General features: G+C 34.5%; 1 protein-coding gene across 5 annotated transcripts in view; it reads right to left on the reverse strand.

The window, feature by feature from the left end:
• The window catches only part of COP1 (COP1 E3 ubiquitin ligase), a 115,240-nt gene that overhangs the window by 29,802 nt on the left and 61,659 nt on the right, over positions 1 to 23,779 (reverse strand). For all 5 annotated transcript variants that reach the window (XM_019727875.2, XM_019727802.2, XM_074322298.1 and 2 more), the window contains 6 exons: positions 19,511 to 19,625; positions 14,908 to 15,043; positions 6,757 to 6,900; positions 4,301 to 4,409; positions 3,816 to 3,897; positions 2,476 to 2,592 (listed from right to left, as the gene is read on the reverse strand). In XM_019727875.2, coding sequence (XP_019583434.1) covers positions 2,476 to 2,592; positions 3,816 to 3,897; positions 4,301 to 4,409; positions 6,757 to 6,900; positions 14,908 to 15,043; positions 19,511 to 19,625 — 703 coding nt within the window. The remainder of the gene's footprint in view (positions 1 to 2,475; positions 2,593 to 3,815; positions 3,898 to 4,300; positions 4,410 to 6,756; positions 6,901 to 14,907; positions 15,044 to 19,510; positions 19,626 to 23,779) is intronic.

The following is a 23,779-nucleotide window of genomic DNA, read 5'->3' on the forward strand; positions in this document are numbered from 1 at the left end:
TAAATATTATCTTCTGTTAAAAGCATGCTTCAGATAACCTCGGGTTTAAGAATAGATTTTAAATGGTTAAAATAAAACTTAAAGCCTTTTTCCTCAGTGTTAACCAGAAAAAGGTAGTTTAAAATTCTTAGTCTTAGTTTTCAAGGGAACGAAGATTTAGGATTTGATATTTTAATAGAAATGCCTGTGAATTTTTAGTCCACCTCAAAAAACTTTTCATGCTGTAAATTCCAGTAAAAAAATAAAAAAACACCCCGTCAGACATCATTTTATATTATGGTAAAAGGTGAAAGAGGAAAATAATGAAGTAAAAGCACAAAGAGAGAAATGAATTTACTGCACGAAAAGGAAACGTAAGATCTAAATGAAGGTAGGCAGGGAAACTTAGAATTAGCATTATGCATCACACCCAAGCAGGATCCACTGGTGCGCCTGCAACAGGAAGTCAAACTGTAATTGGTACGTAGCTCACATACTGCTTATCTATTTCTCATAACTCCAAAAGCGATGTTTAAAAATGTGCAGCCCATTCCTAATGACAAATTCACCATTACAAATGATATTTAATAAGCAACCCCATGAACATGACTGTACTGCTCTCAGTGGTAAAATAAATGGCACGGCTAAAGAGTGATGTTTCACAGTTTTAAGAGGAACATTTAGATAATAGTCTACATTCTAAGAAATGTTTCAATTCTAAATGAAGATGATTCACCATCAGTAATTGTTTCCAGAAGTAAAGGTTTTTCTTATGATTAAAGGCATGTTTCAGTCAGTAAAAGGAACAATTACAGGCAGTGAACAACAAAGTGAGGACTGCTGGCTTTATTAGCGTCTTGCTCTGATGCTAATCCCTTTTTCAAAGCCAAAAAAGAAGTCCTTAACTCATATCAAATCTCATTGTGCTGAATAGGGCCGATGACAGTCGCATCCATTCCCACCACCTTATAGAATTTATAGCCTATGAAGATGAAAAGTTAAAGCTGTATTATCCAGATCCCCTTGCAGTTATGTTTCTAGATGTGAATTAGATTCTGCTAATGAGATGCACTTATGTAAGATTTGAAAGGTAGGATTTCTGTAGTTCTTCTGCTTCAGATACTTCTGCTGCAAGTATCACTGTAAAGATGTCGAAGTTCTCTGGCGTCGTGTTCCAGGGGCCAGTCTCTAGCTTTGTGGCAGTTACAGTGCAAGATTTCTGAGCCCTAGATTATAGCAAGGGCGTCATGACCCTTGACCTCAACAGACCTTGCTCTCAGTAGTTCTAATGGCTGAGAGAGGAATAACAGCTCTCTTGGCCTATCTATACTCCTGGTAAGCTAAGAGTCACTCCAGGGGGCTCGGCCTACTGCTCAGTAAGGAAGTTGGGAGAAGAACATTAAGAACAGTGGGAATGTGTATGTGGTGTTCTGGCCCGAAGCCCCTCACATCCACACACACCCTATACCTGCCTACCCCCCCCACACACACCCCTACACACTCACACACACACATGCGCACACACACACACACACAAATACATCTTGAAGAAACTGACAGCTATTTAGCTAGACTGACCAAGAAGAAAAAAGAGAGGAGACATAAATTACCAGTCAGGAATAAAAGAAGGGACATTATTAACTGATATTATGGAAATTACAAGGATTACAAGAGAATGTTATGAACAACTTTATGCCAACAAATTAGAATAATTAAATTTATAAATTCCTGGAAAGACAATAACTACCCAAACTGACTTCAAGAAGAAACAGAAAATCTACATAGACTTACAGAAAGTAAAGAAACTGAATTAATTAAGAGTAGTGTGGCACCTGTGATTTATCTCCCAACCCCATAACATTTCTGAGAATCAAAGAAGGCACTAATAGTAATTATGACAGTACAAGTATAAATTTGGACTGGCCCAGGCAAACCCAGGCATTCAGTCACCCTATTTAAATAAAAACACTTTAGCAAAAAATTATTTGCTATAACAATAGCTAACATTTTTTTCTGAGTACATACAATGGTAGTATGCACTCCACGATACAAGACCTTTAAGTGTATTATTCACTGCTCCTAGATGGGTAATTTGTGCATAGTAGGTACTCAATAATTGTTGAAGGAATTAATTGGTTTCCTTTAATAAAAAACAAAAAGATTCCTGTGGCTGCACAATATAGCTTAATTGTTTAAACATCATTATGACCTAAGTATGTGAATAAGTAAGCATTAGTTTGTGTATGCAAAGACTTAGAAGAAGGACAAAAATAATCAACAAACCCATCTCTATGTATTAAACATCGGTGATAAAACACTGAAATGAAGGCACAGCAACAAACAGTAATGATGGCATATTGCAAAATTCTAATTTAGTCTATGAAATTTAAACAAATGAAAACAAAATTTAAAGTCATTTGTTTTAAAATACTCTTCTATCCTAGACATGATACTCAACCAACATCAAAAGAAGACAGATCTGCTTTCATTTCTTACCTGCACAGCCGAAAGCCAAATGGTATCTAGAAGAGGGGCTGAATTTAACACAACATACATTAGCCTTCGCCTCAATGCTTGCTACTGAGTTGTCTAGGTTGGTAGACCACAGCTTCACTAAAAGTAAAGGACAATAAAAATAAAAAGAAATAAACAATACATTAGCAAATGCTTCTGTAACCTGGAAAGTTTGCTTATTGATACGGCTCTGTTTTTGTGCTAAAGCATTTTGATTTACTAAGATCAAAATGTTTAAACTGACCAACTGAATAACAGAACAATGTATTGAAACCAAAAGAGCTTAGTTTCAAAGTCAGAAAACAACACAGATATTCAGTGTGTAATGAGAGGCAACATGATTCCGTAACTGAGGCCCATAACTAAGTCCATTCCAGCGATATGTACTGAGGTTTGTAATGATCGGGGAACAGAAAGCTGACAGAGCAGAGCAGGTCAGATCTGAAAGCAGAAGTAGAAGAGAGCGGTTGTCTTGTAAGGTACCAGAGTGACTATCAGGTCATTTTTAAACAAAAATGTCTTAGTAGACACTAGAATACACATATAAAATACATTTTTAGGATATAGGTCACACTACTGGTTACATAATAGAATTTATAACAAACGTTTACAAAAACAACAATAAAAATCTTCCTATCCATCTTTCGATTAGTCCCAATGTCCCATTTAGGACAATACCCAGATGAGGTAGGTCCAGGTATTGGTGTTTTTAAAAAGTTCTCTGGGTGCATTTGGGGTTGAAAACCAGTATTAGGGATGAAGGCATAGTAAAACTTTAGAATCTTTTTAGGAATACTAGTACAATAATCTGTAACTAGGAACGAAAAAGAATAAAAATGGTTCCAACAACTACCACTTCTGGAAGTTAAACACAGGAAAGAAAGGACAAAGAAATTAAGGCTACTAACTCTAAGATAAAGGAAATCTGTTACTATGACTTTATAGATGTAACGGTGAGAAGAACCAGACCAAACAGGACAGTAAGGACAACAGAAAATAATGAATAGTGAAGATAAATTCACAAGAAAAAAATAGGAGAGGTCAATTAAATTGGCAGAAAGAGATAAAAAGTTCATTCAATGGTACATACAAAGGAGTCAGTTATAAAAATGTCACCATGTGGCATGAATCCAGAAAACATTACAATGAACATGCAGTATACTCATTTTTCTTTCATCCCAAAAGAGAGAGAGATTTTTGTGCTTAGGTTATTTTTTGGAACAATCAGGTAATCACAAAGGATTGCTGTGTGTTTCAGCAAATATCTGCATCTCTGACCCTAAGAGGAATGAAGGGGGAAAGGGAAGCAATGCATATAGTACCTTTTGCATCATCAGAACCCGAAGCCAAGAGTTTAGGATCCATCAAGTTAAAGTCGACACTCCAACACCTCTTCTCATGCTCCTGGATATAGAAGGAAGACAAAGTATCCTCAGACAGAACACAGATCTTAAAATAAATAAAGCAAAAACAAACAAACAGACAAAAAAAAACCCCAGAAAAATCTTGATACCATTTTATTACTATGGTGAGAGGGAGAACAGGCTATGCAAACAAGAGATGCAAAGTAATTCACAAACTTTCATATATACATTTACTAAAATTACAGCTTTTGGAAAATCATTTGACATAGTCTACAAAGCAAAAGTTCGAGGAGATGCTTCAGAAAGCATTATTTGGTATTACATAGGTATACAAAATGCTAAGTAGTGACTTTGAATTTGTAATTATAAAGCATATGAAGCTTACAATTATTAAGAACGTAAAAATGTGATTCTTAAAACAAATAACTAGTATCCTTTCTCACCTGATAGACCTTTGACCTCTGTCCTGTGAACCCATCCCATAGGATGACAGTGCCTTCATAGTCACTGCTGGCTAACAGGTTCTTATGATAACTACTCCAACTGATACAGCTGAAAGAAAGACAGTTAAACCTTACTTTATGTAAAAATAAATAACGATGGACAGAAAAAATTTTAATGTGTTCAGAAAGAATAGAACCCTTTTAAAATGTTCTACATAAGTTTACAATTATTATTCCACTCACAACACATCTTGAAAGAAACGTATCAAATAATCCCCAGATTTTTCTATTGAAACTACCAAGTAAGACGCTTACCACTTTTTGCTCTGATCACTAGCTGAGAGACGGATGTGAGCCCAAAGCCAACACTGGAATCTTTGATACATGAAGAGAATATGCCTGAAGGTGGAGATAGCGGAGGCCAACGAGCACAAAGCATGCCACGCCAGAATGACAGAGACCTAACTAAGCAGACTGGGCAGGCCCCTGGTTCCAGTTGTGCCAAAGCATATAAGCCAATAAACTAATTTAAACTGGGTTTCAGTTTACATCCAAAAAATCTTAATATAAGCTTATAACTAAAATTCTAATTAAAAGCATATAACAATGAAAATTAAACTTTTAACATTTATGGTTTCCACGTGCTCCAAAATTGAGAATGCAACATCTAAAAATGTATGCTTTTGGTGAGACATGTATGTGGACCATGCATACAGTAAAGCTAATGTGTATTAAGAAGCCACTTTCAAAACAATTAACCTAGATGACTTCCAAGCATATGAACATAAATTCTTTTGCTCCCTACTAGTTGCATTCATGCTAAATTCTGTGATTGGAAGAATTCATTTGCATGTTTAAATGTACTTATTAGAATTTCTGGGGAAAAATTACATGAACAGTTAAGAGCTAAATTTTGGGTTTAGATGGACCTGAGCTCAAATTCCAGATCTGCTTCTGACTGGCTGTGGCTCTGGTTAATTCCCTTTCCGTTCACTACTGGTGTGCCCAAATTGGTTTCAGGCATGCTTACATATTGATCCTTTCAGTCCCAAGCACGTGACCTCCAGCCTTGAACAGCTTCCTCCGTTTACTCCAAAGTGCCAAAAAGCACTGCCACATTTTGACATGTGTCAAGACAGAAAGAATAAACTCTCTAACCCACATTTTCATTACAGTAACATTTACTATGAATTCTTGATAGGGGCCAAGTATTTTGCTGAGTGCATTATCATTTTATGAAACAGGTATTACTCTTATGGCCTCCATTTTATAAATGAGCAGCATGAAATGGTTAAGAGCACAGACCAGTGAACCAAACTACCTCTGTTTGAATCCTGGCCCTTCCAGAGACTAGCTGTGTAATCTTAAGCAAGTTAACTGTTCTGTGCTTCAGCTTCATTGTGTATAAAACAGGGGAATAAAGGTAACTACCGCATAGGTCTCCTTAAGACAAAGCATTTAGTACAATGCCTAAAACATAAGAATTCAATATAAAGTTGTCTTACCCATGTAGTATTTTTTCCACTTAAGACAAAAACTATAACAAATTCTCAATGATGAGTGTCATCCATGAATAAGCAGGCTCACAAATTATCAGTCTACCATTTTTATGAATGAATTAACAAACAAAAAGGAAAGCTATCATAATAAATTATATAAAGACTGTAATAATTGCTATATTATTAACATCACTAAAATGAGCATATACACACATACTATATATGTCATTCATTCAGATAAAAAAGATACAAGAATGACTGGGAACTGTTCAAAGTTCTAAATAAATTTATTATTACGTGATTTCCTTATATCATTCCCCTTGAAGCCAATGCTCAAGAAATCAGCTTGGGAAACTTATTTTTAAAAATGCAGATTTAGAATTCCTCTAAGAGATTTTGGGGGTACAGATTAGAAATAGGGCCTAGTTCCTGCATGTTTAACAGTAATCCAGGACTGAATACTCTAAAAAATGCAGTATTTTATTGCACTCATTATGAACTCTAACCCCTAGTACACGAAACACTATTATGCCCTCAATGAAAAAAAACAGAATGTTTTTGTGAAAAGAATTCTTAAAATTATAAACAAGTATAATATTTAGAGACATGTGCATACCATAGGAAAAATTCCTCACTTTCAGACACTATTCAAAGGCCACAGTAATCCTTTATTCAATCCTCATGAAAGGCAATCTACAGCAAAGACCTTTACTTGATTCCGTGAAAGAGAAATAACTATCATTTGGCAAACTGGAAAATAACAACTACTAACCCCCACAAGGGAAAAGCAACTAATATCTATAAGAAAGATACTCTGCTGTGTAGGCAATTATAGTGTTGACCATGAATGAGGAAGGCATCTCCGAGAAAGGTAAAATAACATACCTACGTTAATTCTCGATACTAATTATTATATACACACTGTGCATGCAAAAAAAAAAAAAATAATATAAGCACCTGATTTTGGAATTGCAGGTCATTTCATTTTCAGGGTAATGAATATCCACCGCATCCTGAATGACTGTTCCATATTCATAGACTTTAATTTTCTTTGTAACCCCAGCAATCGCAAAATAGTCACAATCCCGGTCAAATTCAATACTAAGGAAAAAAGTACATACTTGGTTAGTAGGACATTCCACCTATCCTCGTGGCGTTTACAAGGACAACATTTCATAATTTGTTTTCTTCTATTTCTAAAGTGTTTCTGTATGTGAGGATAAGAGATCTATTTCAAATGCCCTCAAATTGTACCAAGCCCTGTGTTCAGATTAAGTCATTATCAAGACATAACAAATTACAAGTGGCAGCTGTACAGTTCTGCTCATAGTTCTTTTGTTCCTAGAAACCTGATATGTTTTTCAATTCAGCTTTAGTAACCATAGCACAACTTACCCAACAGTCAAGGTTAACAAGTTATACTGCAAAAGTAGTGATGAAAGATTTAATGGTTTGCAGTATTAAAAATATGTCAAAAGAGAATTACTAATTAATCTTTTCATAAATTCTAACTATTCCCCTTCCTAACATTTTGTGGGGATGACAGAATTTCACAGCATTTAATGTCATTTTAATAAATAAATTAGTATACATGAGGAATTACTAAAGCAATTAAGGGAGAGAGTGGTGACAAACGGATAAAAATAGAATCATTAAGTTATCACTACGTTTCCCAAACTCCATTTCTAATTTCCCAAATATCTCTGACTTATGAACCCCCAATACAGAGTACTTCAACCACAAACAAATAAGGGAGAAACTAAAAATCTCCCTTCTTTTAGAGGTATTTAGGAATTCACCCCTCTCTTACTGACTTTTTATACAAATTCCAAAACAAGCTACTTCAAACCAAAGCACCGGCCTTATTCACCTTCATAGAACTTAACTTGTAGCTTCAACAAAATTGTTACATAACCAGCAAGAAACCTTAGTGACCTAAAGGAACTGAGAGTGAAATGAATCATCATATACATTATTTATCAATGAGTTAGTTAAGCATTCCTTCTAGAAGCTTAGCCATAAGGCTAGAGAATACATAAGAATTCTCATTGATCTACAATAAATTACATAATAATAGCTAACATTTACTGACCACTCATTATAACCACTGCAAGCATCAAATCATTTAATTTTCAAAATAACCTTATAAGAGAGGTATTATTTTTATCTGTATTTCACACATGAGAAAACTGAGGATTAGTGGTGAAGTAATTTTCCCAAAGTTAGGCAGCTTTTAAGTGGCTAAGATGATATGCTAGTAGTACTCTACATACATCAAGCATTCATTAAATGCATACAAATACCTACCTGAACTACCTTTCTTTATGGATTGCCTATGATATCCTTTGACAGAACAGTTAATGATTAGTTAATAATTTAGTAAGAAGTCTGCTGAACTGATACACAAGTAAAGTTAAGTACACATTAAAAATACTACTCATAAAAACACACACCGAGATGCTCACTTTTCATTCCAGTTTTAAATCTTTCCTTAATTTTATAAAAACTTGAAAGGAATTTCATTAAATGTCATTGACTATAGCACTATTCAGCAAACGTTCCCTCCAACAAAATATGACTGTATAAATGCAATAGATTTACTTGTACAACAACCTCAACTAAACTGCTATATTACCTAATTTTTACTTAATAGTTACAATGTGCCACATAATGCTGGAATAATTTCAAATAAATTCTCATTTCACCTCATTTAAGTAGGATTAATTGAAACTATTACTAATTATGCTAGGTAGCTGAAAGAAATAAAAGTGATGTTTTAAAACTACATGAGACTTTATTCATTCAAATTGGTCTTCTTTGCTTCTGTTCCAAATTAGTTTTACTGTAAAGATTTACAAAGGCCTTCTCTTATAGAGGTAGTCTATATAAATTGAGATGTGTGGATAATTACATTCTTTTATTTCCTCCACATATTTTACCCAGAGAAGGTATAAAACAAAGTAAGTTTTATCTTCCCCTTACACTTAAGCAAGTAAAAGGATGGTCCAGCCTATAATAATAGTTACACTTACACCACAAACTTCTACAAGAAATTACAAAACATAATTACAAAACGTGGCTTGAGACATAACGAAGAAACAGAAGCATATTAATTCCACTTCCTATCTTAAAAATCAAGTAGAGAAAGAATAATATATATAAAACCAGAAGAAAAAGCTTAAAAGAACCATTTCAAATACCTCCAGGCAAGTCATGGTCTAAAGTGAACTCCTTGTTTAGTGAACTTGCTCAGCGTTTCATCAGATCTCCACAAGCATTTACTATCTATTTTCTACCTTGCATTTTAGTTTATTCTCCAGTTGAGTCAACAAACAGAAGTGTCCATTAGATATGAGGGAGACTAGCCAGTGCTACAAGTACAAAGATGAAAAGTATTCTCTGCCAATGTTACAAACACGTCTCTGCCCGTAATCTCCACAGCATACCCCTGGTTTGCTCACTGTTTCCACCACTCTTCATTCTTAACCTCCATCAGCAGATTCCACCACTTTTACCTTTCTCAGCCCTCAATGATCTTTACTTCCTTTGGTATTCAGCTGAAATGCCATGGTCCATAAATTTAATCATTTTCATCACCTAATATCTTTTTCTTTTATAGTTAAATATAAATGCCAACAACCCTTCCTTCCCATCACTCTAAGATATATATGGAAAAAAATCTTAAGAGAAAAACTCCTTTATCTTCCTGGCACTAAATCTACAAACGTGGCTGCCTTTGCACCCATTCTTCTCTCCTGTTACCCAGGAGGAAGTGTCCTCCCTTCTAATCAAGGCACAAAGGAAGCCTCACTTTGCTGTGGATCTAGTCCTGCCCCAAATCTAACCCTGCAGATTATGTCCCTTTTGTCACTGGTTTGCATGACAACACACTCACCCAGTTTTCATTCTCATCTAAGAACCTTCTCAGTCTGCCTTACTGGTTCCACCTCATCTACCTGACCTTTAAATGTCAGAGCTCTGTGAATCTACAACCATGGTATCAATTACCAGCTGCATGAGTCCCCGGATTCACAGACCCCTTCTCTGCATCCAGAGAGCCTAAGCTAAATCTCCAGCCACTTACCTCCCATGTGCCTCACCGCCTTTAAACCTGCTCTTCCCTCAGCAGCCCTGTCTATAAATGACACCTATATTTTTCTGCCCAGCTACGCAAATCAGGTCAAAACCCTGAAAGTTATTTATCTTCCTCTCCTTCAAGGACAATATCCATGAACCATCAAGTTTTGTCTCCCTAGTCCCTAAACATTTCTTAAGGACCTCCTCACTGGAGCCCCACAAACCTCACCCCAATCCGTCATCTGGCCATCATCATACACCAACGGGACTATTTCAATAACCACCTATATATCAGATTTCCCTACTTCCACTCCTGCTTTTCTCAAACCCATTCTCCATAGCGTTATCCAGTAGATACAGGAAGTCCTCACTGAACGCCCATAGGTTCTTGAAAACTGAAACAATGCGTAACTAAACCAATTTTACCATAGGCTAACTGATAATAAACAAGAGTCAGGTTCCCACGGCATATTTCTGACCACAAAAATATCACCACACTTCTAAATAAAGACCCAAGACACTTCTAATATTAAAAACTGAAATAAATATGAGCTATATACATGTACAAAAGACTAACAAAAACAAGAGAATTACTTGCCAATTTGCTTCTTCCAGCTCGGGGTCATGTGGCCGGAGCCCATCCCAGCAGCTCAGGGCACAAGGCAGGCACCCACCCCGGACAGGATGCCCTTCCACACCACAGGGCACACTCACACACACACCCACACTCACTCAGACTGAACACGTTAGACACACCAATTCACCTAATGCGCACATCTTGGGATGTGGGAGGAAACCACAGTACCCGAGGCAAACCGTACAGATATGGAGAGAACGTGCAAATTCCACACAAACAAGTGACCCCGGCCAGGAATCAAGTTTTTTTCCTCTCATCATTATAATGAAATGATGTTGAATGGCATGACGTTATTCGAGGATCTGCTGTGCTTTTATAGCACTTAGAACACTTTATTCTATGCAGTGGCTTGTGGGTTTTTCTCTCCGCTAATCTGTATATGACTCTTACTTGTACTCTCAGCGCTTACAGTATTTGGTCTGAACAGATACAATTAAAAAAATAAAAATAAAAATAAATATTCTAGACAAATACAGGTGAATATGTAAGTGACCTCAGGATTGCAGAAACACTTCTAGGTAAAAACATCTAAAGCTTAGTTATAAAAAGCCCTTAGAGCCTGTGGCCAGTGCCCCCTGATGAAGCCTATTCCACTTCTGTGAAGTGCTGACTGGAAGGATCTTCCTTATATGGCCTTTAACGTGTGGCTTCCAGCCACGAGTCCTACTTTTATCTCTTGGATACCAAACAGACCCATTCTAATTCCTCTTCTACATTATTTGGAGAGTGTCATTACAGTAAGAAACTCTACTCTTTTCCAGGCAAGTAATTTTATCATGAATAAAAGGCAACATTCTCATTCTAAACCTTTGTGGCAGGCATCTGTGTTATGTTCTGATTAGTGACAAACCTTTACTGGTCTACTAAAATCTCAAACGCTAACTAATGAAAGCTCTTTGTGGTAATAAGTGTAAAATGATCTGAGTGTGTTTTCACTCTGTACTACTGACAAGCCTCAGACTAAGCGAAGGCAAAGGAAAATAAAGAGAAAAACAAAAGGAATCGAGATGAGAACAGAAAAATTTTATGGTACAAGTTATGTGGAAGGAAGAGGATGTAGCACCTTCTAAAGCTTCAGCTTAGATGTGTTTCATCTTTAACCTGTATCTGGAATGTAACAGAAGCAGGAAGCTCATCAACACTTGCTGACAATCTTGGGCTTCTCTATGCTAAGTTGTTAACATTAATCTATGTTTCTGTTATGTGTCATTGCTGACTTCTCTTTTAGCATAGGGATATTTTCTTAAAAGGAATACTTATCAGCAAGAAGATGTGTAAAAGCAGGTTAAGGTGGACAGTTGCTAGAGCTCTACTTGCTCCAGACCCTCCCAGAGCAGGCAAGAGTCTTCCATTCATTGTGCATTCATTCAACGATTATTGACTACTGAACCCCTCGCATGTGCCAGACACGGGGATGCAACAGGAAATGAGACATATTAGACCCCTTCTCTGATGAAGCTTCAAGCCTAGAACACAGTTTTTAAATTACTGCTTAAAAGGCTGGTCTTGGGCAAAATTCTGAATGGGAATCCTTTCCTCTGCACTCTCATTCCTCACATTTCTCACCAACCCCAGAAGGCCCAGTAACTCTTAAGATAGTAACAGAAATATCTTCTGACAAAAAGAGAAAGTACATTAGCAGTTCTAAAAATCGTACTTACTCCTTAGAAAACAAGTCAATAAGTACCTGGAGATCAGTTTTTAAGTACAACTTAAAAATTCAGAGCATTCTACAATAAAGAATGTATTAACAGTTACCCTAAATCTGGATCAGCACTGTCTGTCATTATAAACTGAAGTTTAGTAAAAACAATCTTTATAACTGGTTACTACAAAAAAGTTTAATTTGAATAGTTTCAAACTACGGCCAAAAAATGGCATCTGAACATAATATCTACAATAAATTAAAACTCAAAAAAATGTTCATTATTACAGCCACGTTAGATAAGACGGCAACGGGGATATCAGAAACACAAAAGAATTAATTCCTTTGGGTGTCTCAAAAGTAAAGTGTCTTCTGAAACTTATCCAAAGTTTCAACAGATCTTGATGGGACTCATAGAACAGTAGAACTCAGGAGCCAGAACGCCTTAGTTCAAACTTTAGCTGTCATTTACCAGCATTGCATTGATCTTAGACAAGTTAGAAGATTTTTCGCTACTTTAATTTCTTATCTGTAGAATGGGATTAATAGCAATGCCTATTCCATAAGGTTTATATAAAGATTAAATGAGTTAGTGAAATATTGACAATGTCTTGTAAAAAAATACTTACAATGGTATCTGAACAAAAGTAATCAAACACTACATCACAAGTGGTGACTGATCTAGCAGCAATGGATGCCACAATATATACCCATTTTCTTCTTAGGAAATTAGTAATGTCTGATGTGATTCTATTTCAAAAATTTGAGAAAATAGAAGCAAAAATGTTCAAATAATCTCTAAAGTACAAATGGAGTGTATAACAATTTTAACTGTAACAATCTAGGCATGTAAAATTCAAACCAAGAATTCAAGAAATAGCCATTGCTACTAAGTATTCAAAATTTAAACTATACTTTAAAACCATTCCTCTCTAGAGGCCACTGAATACCTAATTTAAGAAAATGTGAAAGTGACATCATCCCTGTATGAAAGATGAGTTCTCTATGAAATTCACTATATCCATATATCCATACATGTCTATTGTCTAATTAGCTGAGCTACTGTCAAAGCAAACAAATGCTGCCACCTTGTGGACTTATGAGTATGGTATTAACCCCAAATTATACGTAAGCGAAGAAAAAATTTTAAAAGCAAAGTTTCTAGATCAGCCTTTTCTCTCAGTGAGATTCTTACTGCAATAAATGACCAACACTAGACATATTTCTTGCAATTTTACAGTAAGAATAATTTCTTCTGCAATGTAATAAAATAATGCACCAAATTCAACATTATTTGTCATCTCTAACATCCCTCTACCCCAAAGAAATTCCTCATTAAATGTCCTGCTTTGAGAGAACGTAAACGCCTTTAAAATAAGTTTACTACCAATGATGTGTTTGAATGTGAGACACTAGGTAAAGCAAAAAAATCTGTGAAAGTTTTGAAGTCCCTTCAATTCTTTGGATATTATTTTCTTTTGTTGCTACTTACTAGTCTTCATCTGTCCTGCCTAATAAACCTTGAATTTTGGAAATTTTTCTTTCAGAAATGTTATTAAAAATACTGTCTGATTTCACTTACATGAGATAGTCAGAGTAGTCAAAATCAGAGACAGAAAATAGAATGGTGGTTGCCAAAACTGGGGGAGATGAGTTATTTTTTTAATGGACACCAAGAACCATTTTACAAGATGTCAATTATTAAGGAAATGGATGGTGGTGAAAGTAGCACAATATTAGGAATGTATTTAACACCACTGAACAGTAACTTGTTAAGATGGTAAATATTATGCGTATTTTACCACAATAAAAAAAATTTTGGAAAAAAGAAATTTGTGGGATGCAGATAATGCAGTAAATGGAGGAAATTTTATAAAACAAATATCTATCTATATTAGAGAAGAAAGGTTTCAATGAATTACTTCAGTTTCTGTCTTAAGAAACTAAAAAGGTAAAGGCAAATTAAATCTAAAGAAAGCAGAAAAAAGGAAATAAAGAGTAGAAATCAATGAAACAGAGAACAGAAAAATACAGAATGTCAATAAATCAAGAGCTAGCTCTTTGAGAAGATAAATAAAATCGATAATCTTCTAAGACAGACTATTAGGGGAAAAAAATAAAGGGAAATAAATTTCCAACATCAGGGATGAGAGAGGGAATATCATTACAGAATTTAACAATATTAAAAAGAAAATAAAGGAATGAACACTTGTATGCAAATAACTTCAACAACCTAGATGAAATGGACAAATTCCTTGAAACATAAAAACCAAAAATAATGCTTAAGAAGAAACGGTTACCTCGTTAGCCCTACATATCTTAAATATTGAATTTGTACTTAAAAATCTTCCCTCAGAGAAAACTGAAGGCCAAGCCTGCTTCACTGGGGAATTCTACAAAATATGTAAGGAAGAAATAACACCAATTCTTTACAAACACATCCAGAAAACTGAAGAGGAAGGAGCACTTATGAGGAGAGCATACCTTGTCACCAAACCAGACAAAGACATTATAAGAACACAAACTGCGACCCTATCAGGTGGATACTATGAATCAGTCCATTTAAAAATGAAAATATTGAGGGCTAAAGAGATTCGAAACTGGCCTAAGACCACAGAACTAAAATTTGGCGGGCAACTTGACTTCAGAACACAGACTCTTAACCATAACACTGTAACTGCTTCTCAAATCCAATTAAATTCTAAATACTCCTGCAAAAGAAAAGTCAAGCGTGCAGCCCAATACTTACCTAGAGACTATGCTGGAACCATTATAGAGATCACTAGCATATGACAGTGTAGCCAAAGGTCGTACTGAATTATATCGAGTAAACTTGGACAAGCATTCCTGAAATTCATCCAACTGGCTTGCTGTTCGACTGTCATCTATACAACGAAAACAAAAAAATAAATAAATGAATTGAATTGCAACATAAGTCAAAGGGAAATAGCCACAGATTAAAAATTATTTTCTAAATATAAACAATTCTTTAAAAGTATTTTAAAAAGACTTATATGCTCAAATTAATTAGCTGACATTTAATTTCAATAAAAATTTCTTAGTGGTTCTTTGAGACACTGTCTCTTTCAACACCTATGAAAATATACTAGATAGTCTCTGTCTTTTAAAGTAGTGATTTCTTGGAAAAACAATAATAGTACCTGTAAATCATGAGAAATTATATTATCTATTAAAACAAAAATCCAACAATGAAGAAAGTGAGGGTGGAGAGAGGAGCATATATACCGGATATAGAATTTGTTAGTTTGAAGGGACATGTTTACAAGGACACATCTGCACGCCCATGTTTATTTACTGTCAAAATACAATTTATAATAACATAATTAAGACAAAAAATAATTGGTTTTTTAGTAAAAAGGCAACAAAATACTTATTCACATACTTTGAAGTATTTCAAATCCAATTACTGAAAGGGAGTAGAAACTGCAATGTATGAATTACTAATTCTCAAAAACAAACAATGTAGTTTCACTCAAATGTCTGGGTAGAATGTGGAAAATAATAATTCCATCTAGGAGGACACTGTACACTTTGAGTAACGTCCGTTTCAAGAAAGTATTAGTAACTAAATCATGTGGAATTTAAATCTCAAAATGAAGTTATGAAGGACCTGAGAATACAGCTAATCTATTCTCCAATCTAGAAAAAGGTCTACAGTAAAAGCATGAATAAAAAAATCATTTTTTCAAAACTGCTTAAAGTTTGGACTTGTATTTTCCTTTCCAAAAACTGAAAAGTACAACATAATTAGTTTAGTTAGCTTCCTAGAATGAAATGTGAAATAAGCCTGCTACAACACTGTTTTCGTACCTTCTTCCTTATTCTAAGTATCATGTAGTACATGATACACACCATGGCTCAGGTGGTTAGAGCACAAGCTCTGAACAACAGGGTTGCCGGTTCGATTCCCACATGGATGGACCAGTGAGTTGCGCCCTCCACAACTAGATTGAAGACAAAGAGCTGCCCCTGAGCCTCCAGAGGGGTGGAAGGATGGCTCAGGTGCTTAGAGTGCAAGCTCTTAACGACAAGGTTGCCAGTTCAATTCACGCATGGGATGGCGGGCTGCGCCCCCTTGCAACTAAGATTGAAAACAGTGACTGGACATGGAGCTGAGTTGCGCCCTCCACAACTAGATTGAAGGACAATGACATGGAGCTGATGGGCCCCGGAGAAACACACTGTTCCCCAATATTCCCCCCCACACACAAAAAAAAAGAATATATATATATATATATATATATATATATATATATATATAAAATAATAAAATAAATAAAAATTATTTTTTCTGGAGAAAATTAGGTTATTTTGAAGATAACTGTTGACAAGAAATTTATCTAACAATTATTATAAAGAAACACAATTGCTGGAGGAAACTAAGTAAGCTTTGTCCCTGATATTTTACATTTTAAATATTTTAACACTAAGCAAATTCATCTAACAACCTATTTTAAAAGGGTCCAGTTTGGTAATATTTCCATTCTAAAACCAGCAAAAGTAACAAAAAGTAACAAACCTAATTAGCATGCGATAGCATAATGTTACTGAGATAAAGCTCCTGCTGCATATAAATATTCTCAGAAAATTCTATAAATTATAAATAAAACATAGGTTATTGGGAAAAAATTAACGATACTACAAAGTGTAGTAACAGTTAATCGATTCTCAAAAAAAATCAACTGTATTACAAAGTGGCTTGGATGTAACAGTTAATTGGCTATTTTTATATATAATCCTACTACTGTAAACCGTGTAATGTAATATGCGTAAATACTTACTGGAAAGGCAGTTACTTTAGATATTCTATAAAAATTGTTTGAATGCTAATCTACTCTTTCACATTTTGACATCCATTCCTAAGTACATAAATTTCACAAGCATTCAGGAATGTGTATTCTGTTGAAGATCATAATTCTTTTCTAGGGTAGCTGAACTTCTGGACATCATACCACCACTCATTAACACCTATTTTCAATAGAAGTTATGAAGAAAGCACTAAAAATAGTTATTTCACTATCTGAAAGTACAGGAATTAGATTTCACTTATCTGGTAATGAAAAGGTAGGATTTTGTTTGCTTGGTTGGTTGATGATGTACATTCATATGTATTTTCTGGCATAGCACGTTTCCTGTTCTAATTACAGATTAGTTTGTAAAAGTATATTCAATCTCTCTTTTCTCCCTCCTAATGCTTTATAATTTACCTCCTCTTTCAATTACAATTAAGAGTCCAAGGCATTCATTTCTTAAATCTTCATCTTTCGGTTTCATAGTTGAAAATAAAAGTTGGGGCAGGATGGGGTGGGGTGGAATCTCATTTGAAAATATACAAAAGGACAATCAAACTCTTAGGTACCCCACTACACAGAGATTAAAATGTCCATAATCAAGGAATCTAGGGGGAACTTCATATTCAGCAATATAATTAGTGGAGTCAATGTGCACATCTGATAAGCTTGAGATCCCTAAAAACTAAGGAAAACATGTAGTAACCACAATATAGCCATGCCCTCAAAAATAAAAATCTAATCTTCTTCCTGGTCTTATTATTCTACTTTCGTGGAAAGCTACATCCCCAAAATAAATTAAATTGGTTTGTGATTACCTTTACTATCCCATAGCATGCCTATGTTGCTGGTTGCTTAAAACTTATTAATAACAGTAGCCTACCACAATCTCTCTAACTTTTTTTTTTCTTTTTAATGTCTACTACTTGCCTGTGTTTGTATTTTGACATCGTACCAACATATAACATCTGAAAGGGCTAACACACACTGTCTGTCAATCAGAATGTAGGTCTCAAGACCACTTTCAATTTAACAGCTTCCTAATGCAGTTTACAGCCTATTACAGAGGCTCATGAGGAGGATGGAACTCCCAGGCAATAAAATGAAAGCTTTCATTTGTGTAATAACCTGTTGATTAATTTCAAATACACTTATCAACAAAGCTTGGCTTTCTCCTAGTCTTAATAGGAAAAATGCTATGTAAATCTAATATATATATATATTTTTCTCTACCACCAATCCCGAGGCAAATTTGTGCAAAGGATCTGGCAATGTGTAGATTATAATACAAACATACCTATTAAAGAGGAAACCAAGGCCAAAATTTTAACAACTAATAAAATCAGACATTTTTTTTCCCTTGGTGGCTCTCATTTTAAGCACGTGTACTACTAATGACATCAACTGATTGAGCACCCAACTTATACTAAGCATTGTATTTTCATGTATCACCTAAAAAAACTAAAAAAGAAACCTATATGGTTGGTATTAGTGTCCCAACCTCATTGGTGAGCAAAGATGCTGAGAAAAGCTAAACAAAAAGCAAAAAAAGTGTCCTATGCTATCACATCCATGTCTGTACATAAGTTATTTCCTCTAACTATGCTTCGCTTAAACTTACCTTTTTTAGTTAATACTACCCTTGATTAAATACAACTCTTCTGAATTCCCCCAGTGATTATTCCCTTACACGTCCCAGTTTCAACCTGGTCTGACCTTTTCACTCCCAGCTATTAGTGGATGCTCTCCTTTATTCTCATAATACCCTTTACATATTTATATAACATACAATATCACATAGAATCATTTACCTGTTGCTGTCTCCCACTAAATTTATAATACTCACTGACAATAAGAACCAGTTCTTATATCTTTTTATTCTTAGTACAGAAGACACTGCTTAAAACTTAGTAAATGTTGAACAGAAGGCAACTGAATGGAGCTTATTTTTGCTCTAGCTACATATTCATGGCTGATTTTTTTTACTTTATATAGTTCACTATACAAAGAGTAAAAAGTCCCCAACACAAAAAGAACAAAAACAGCTATGGGGAAGCGATGTTCTCTGAGACCATTAAGAACACCCCCAGTGCCTGGTGGACTACGCCGAAACACAGACTTTTCCTTTACGAATATCATGTTTCCCCGAAAATAAGACCTAGCTGGACCATCAGCTTTAATGCATCTTTTGGAGCAAAAATTAATATAAGACTTGGTCTTATTTTACTATAGTATGAGACCTGGTCTTATATAAGACGGGGTATAATTGTAATACTGGGTATAATATAATATAATGTAATATAATATAATACCGGGTATAATATAATGTAATGTAATATAATATAATGTAATGTAATATAATATAACATAATACCGCGTCTTATATTAATTTTTGCTCCAAAACACATATTAGAGCTGATGGTCTGGCTAGGTCTTATTTTCGGGGAAACACGGTAGGACTTTCCATAAATCCAGCAGAAGAAGCTAGAAATGCATCTGAAATACAAATGTGAGATGTTTTAAGAAGCCCTCAATATGTACCTGAGATACGAGACATCCTTGTAGAAAAGTAACATTGCTCTAAGTCTTCAAAATGAGCAGTGAGTCGTTTCCGTCTTGATGCTAATGTGCTGTTATACCAAGGCTGTTTCTTTGTCTAAGGTGATAACGAGAAAAGACACTTGTAACTCAGAACAAACTATACTCAGACTATCCAAATGCTTTCATGTCTAACTGCAAAAGTTCATCATATTAACATAATTACAAATGGTAAAAACCCATAGTTCTTATACCATACTTTCGAATTTTTGTTTTAAAGTGAAAATAGGCTCTAAAGGCCAATTTTACAAGAACAAAATGAAAAGCATCTTTCAACTCTCCAACTGAAATGAAGATAGAATCCATCATAACTGCCATTCCAAAATTCAGAATTTTAATATGCAGAAATTGTTAGAAAACAATTATCAAAAGAAAACTACTTTTTCCTTCCATTTTGAAAGTGGGGACGGGAGACCAAGAAAGGGAAGATGAATGTATATTAAAGTCACTTGGGAACTTTTATGCAGGTGCAAAAAACACATCAAAGCAGCCACAAGATTGTTTAATAGGAGACGGACAAACGTAACTCCATGTTTACTGCTAGAAATCAAAGCGCTGTGTGAAATCTTGAATTTACAGGGAGGGAGGGAAGGAAAGCATATACCTTTTCTTTCCCTAACCCCTTCCCCTCATTTCTGAACTGCAGGGTACTGAGCCCCCTTGGGTTCTGGTGACCCCATCACTGGGGACTTTTTATTTGATGGTTGATTTTTGCTACGCCGGGTACTTCCACTTGCTATCATTTTGTAACATACATGCTGACCCTTTCCCTTCCCCTCCTTTCCCGAAATAAAAAAAATAAAAAAAAAATGACTGTTCATCATCCCTATATTGTTGCCTTGTACCCTTTGAGTAACAAAAACGGTTTTTGACTGTACAAAATATGTATTTAAGTTAAAATTGATTATTAGATTAAGGGGCAGTAATATGTATGCACTAAATAGTCTCACTTATACTTTAGAACATAAGAATTACTAAATCAGATATACATACAAAGACAATGAAGCTGAACTATACTGGCATATAAATCATTAAAAAAACCCAAAATATTAAAAAAAAAAAAACCCTCCCCCCAAAACAAAATCCACAAAATACAGTTGACTCTTGAAAAACAGGTTTGAACTGCACAAGTATACTTATACGCAGAATTTTTTCAATAAATACTGTAAATGGATTTTCCTTATGATTTTCTTAGTAACATTTTCAGCTTACTTTATTGTAAGAATACAGTATATTATACACACAACATATAAAATATGTGTGCCCCCACGTTGTTCAAGGGTTAACTGTACATAATGTTACCTATATACCATGTTAACTGAAAGGATAAAACAATTCTTCCACAAATGGTTATCTATTATGCTTGATGCATAGAAAAAGATAGAACACATAATAAGAACTTGAGATGACACAAGTTCACCAATAACTGTACCACAAATGCATTAAGTCAAAAATGTTAAGGCACTACCATGAACGAAACCCTAAATGAAAGCCCTGCTAAAACTTGACGGCAGGTAACAATCATATTTTAAAGAAGTGCTTGGATCACAAGAAAGTAATACAATTTCCAAAGACAACAGATAAAAAACTAAACAGGAAGGTGAACTCAGAGAGGTGATGGTAAACAAAATATAAGGGTGCAGACAAGAGGAAAGAGGAAGAGGACAATACCTACTTCCAGATAAACACCTACAAAAGAACAAGTACTAGAACTGAGATTTGCAGACTGAAAAGAGAATTTGCAAGCTGGAAGATAAATCAGAAAGAATTACTGAGAATGAAAATTAAAAGTCAAGAAGACAAAAAATTATAAAGAGGAGGATAAGAGACATAAAAGACAAAATAAGATTTAAATACTCAGAGACCCAGAGAGTAAAAAAGACTGAAGAATAATTAAAGAATTGATATTGACAATTTTCCAGAACTGAATACAGGACACAGACATTCTGCTGAAGATCATAATCCATGAACAACACATAAGGTACAAATTATTCATATCCTGAATACATTGTTTTAAAAAGGCTCCTACAAGTAAACAAGGCTGATAGAAAAAAATAGGAAAATACATGAAATGCCATTTCACAAAAGATAAAACATGAATGGTCATAAGAAAAGATGCTGCCCTTATAGTGACAGGAAAATGCAAATTAAAGCCACAATTAAATTCTATTTATTACCCACTAAAGTGGCAACCATTTAGAAATTAAACAGTATTAACTACTGACAAAAATGTGGAGAAACTGGAACTTGCATACTCCTGTGGTGGGAGTTTGAAATTAATAAAAAAGACTTTGGAAAACAATTGATATTATCTCAAAATACAAAAGCGTTGATGTGTATACCCAATGACCCTCACTTCCTCTCCTAGGTACAAAATCTAGAGAAACATTTGCACCTGTGCATCACGAGACACATACAAAGACGACCTTAATAGCAAAAACAAAAACCTTAGAAATATATCAACTGTGTATAAACTGGACAATTGATAAATTGCAATATACAAAATGGAACATTACACATTAGTGAAGATGAATCAACTGCAGCCACAGGCATCCGGAATGAATCTTTGAAAACACAAGTCCCAGAAAACTACATACTGCGCTACTGTTTTTATAAAGTCCAAATATAAATATAGCCAAACCAAATAATATAGGGTACATATACATGTGGTAAAACTATTTTAAAAATGAGCAAACTGATAAACAAATAATCAGAAAAGTGATTACCTGTGGACATGCATGAAGCAGGGTAATGGAATTTGTTAGGAGCACATGGGTAACCTGAATGGTACCTCATGTTGCAGTAGCTAACACAGGAGCTGAGTTCATAAGTTTCTTTTGTTATAATTATGATTCTGATTTACATATTCATAACATAAATTTCCTTTTAGGTACCAACATATTTTTTGTCATTTCTAAGGGGAAGACTCTAGATTTTTTTAAAAAGGGTTTAGCTCCATGGACAAACAGAAATGACTTCATAATCTGAAACATGAGAATGATTACAATAACAAAAATCAGGAATATGACATATAAAACAAGAAGTAGTCAAAAACACCGTTTGGTCTGGCTTTCAGATTTTATAGCAAATTTCCCTTTAACAATTATTTTGCTTTTATTCTAAGCTTTTCTTGTATTTATTTATTCAGTGTAATTCCTTTTTAATCCATTTAGAACTAGGTTGCCTCATAACTGTTGGTAAATATGTATCACTTCGCTCATTGCCAGACATCTTCATGATTAAATTCACAAGTAACGTTAATATAAATGAACAGAAATATGCTAACTGTGAGGCGATAAAGTGTTTTGAGAATATAAATTGGTTGCAGATAATCCACAAGGCCAATCGGACAGAACATAAACTCAGGGTAAGCTCTATAACTTATAGGTAGGATATAAATATGGCTAGAAATCAAAAGAAAATGTTCATCATTTGTTTATCTAGATTAGTTCTAAAGAAAAATGGCCATACTTACCAAACTCAAAAATAATTAAATTTCACCACAGCAAAAACAGAAGTATGCAACTATCTTATTTAGTAACTGAGGAAGTAAAAAATTCATATAATTATAAAAAGTGTATAGCATACTATATAAAGAGAGCTTGATAGTTATACAAAATGATCATGTGGTGCTAGCCTGCAAATTATGAAAAATCTTTACAAAACTAATGAAAAATTGATTCTCAATCAATGGAATTAAATTGAAAATACAGAAAGCAGCACTCAGAACGAATATTCCATTTCACATACTTAAATGACCAAGAATACAAAAGTAATGACATCTTCAAACAATAAATAAAATCCATGTTTATACAATGAAAGAGATAACTGTTACCATAGCACAGTTCCCCATCAATTCCACTAAGAAGAGAGCCCTACTCTAAATGAAGCTGGAAGTGTTCTGTATGGTTAACTGAAATGTACAAATTTTTTAATACATAAATACCCCCTTCCTTCCAAACTAATTTCATAAATGAAACAATGCAGAATGAAAACTTAATTATTTACACAGTAAGTAATCTTTATAAGATCAAGGACCAAGTACAAAATAATAAAACAAATTAATTGATAAACACACATTTTTATAAAAACAGATTAATGAATGGCATTAAAGGAAAAAGCTGAATAATTTAGAACAGTGATTCTCAAAGCGTGGTCCCCAAAGTGTGGTCCTTAAGCCCTTGTCTCTCAGACCCTTTCAGCATATCTGTG

This window comes from Rhinolophus sinicus, linkage group LG17 (assembly GCF_036562045.2).
Source record: "Rhinolophus sinicus isolate RSC01 linkage group LG17, ASM3656204v1, whole genome shotgun sequence".
Classification (NCBI taxonomy): domain Eukaryota; kingdom Metazoa; phylum Chordata; class Mammalia; order Chiroptera; family Rhinolophidae; genus Rhinolophus; species Rhinolophus sinicus.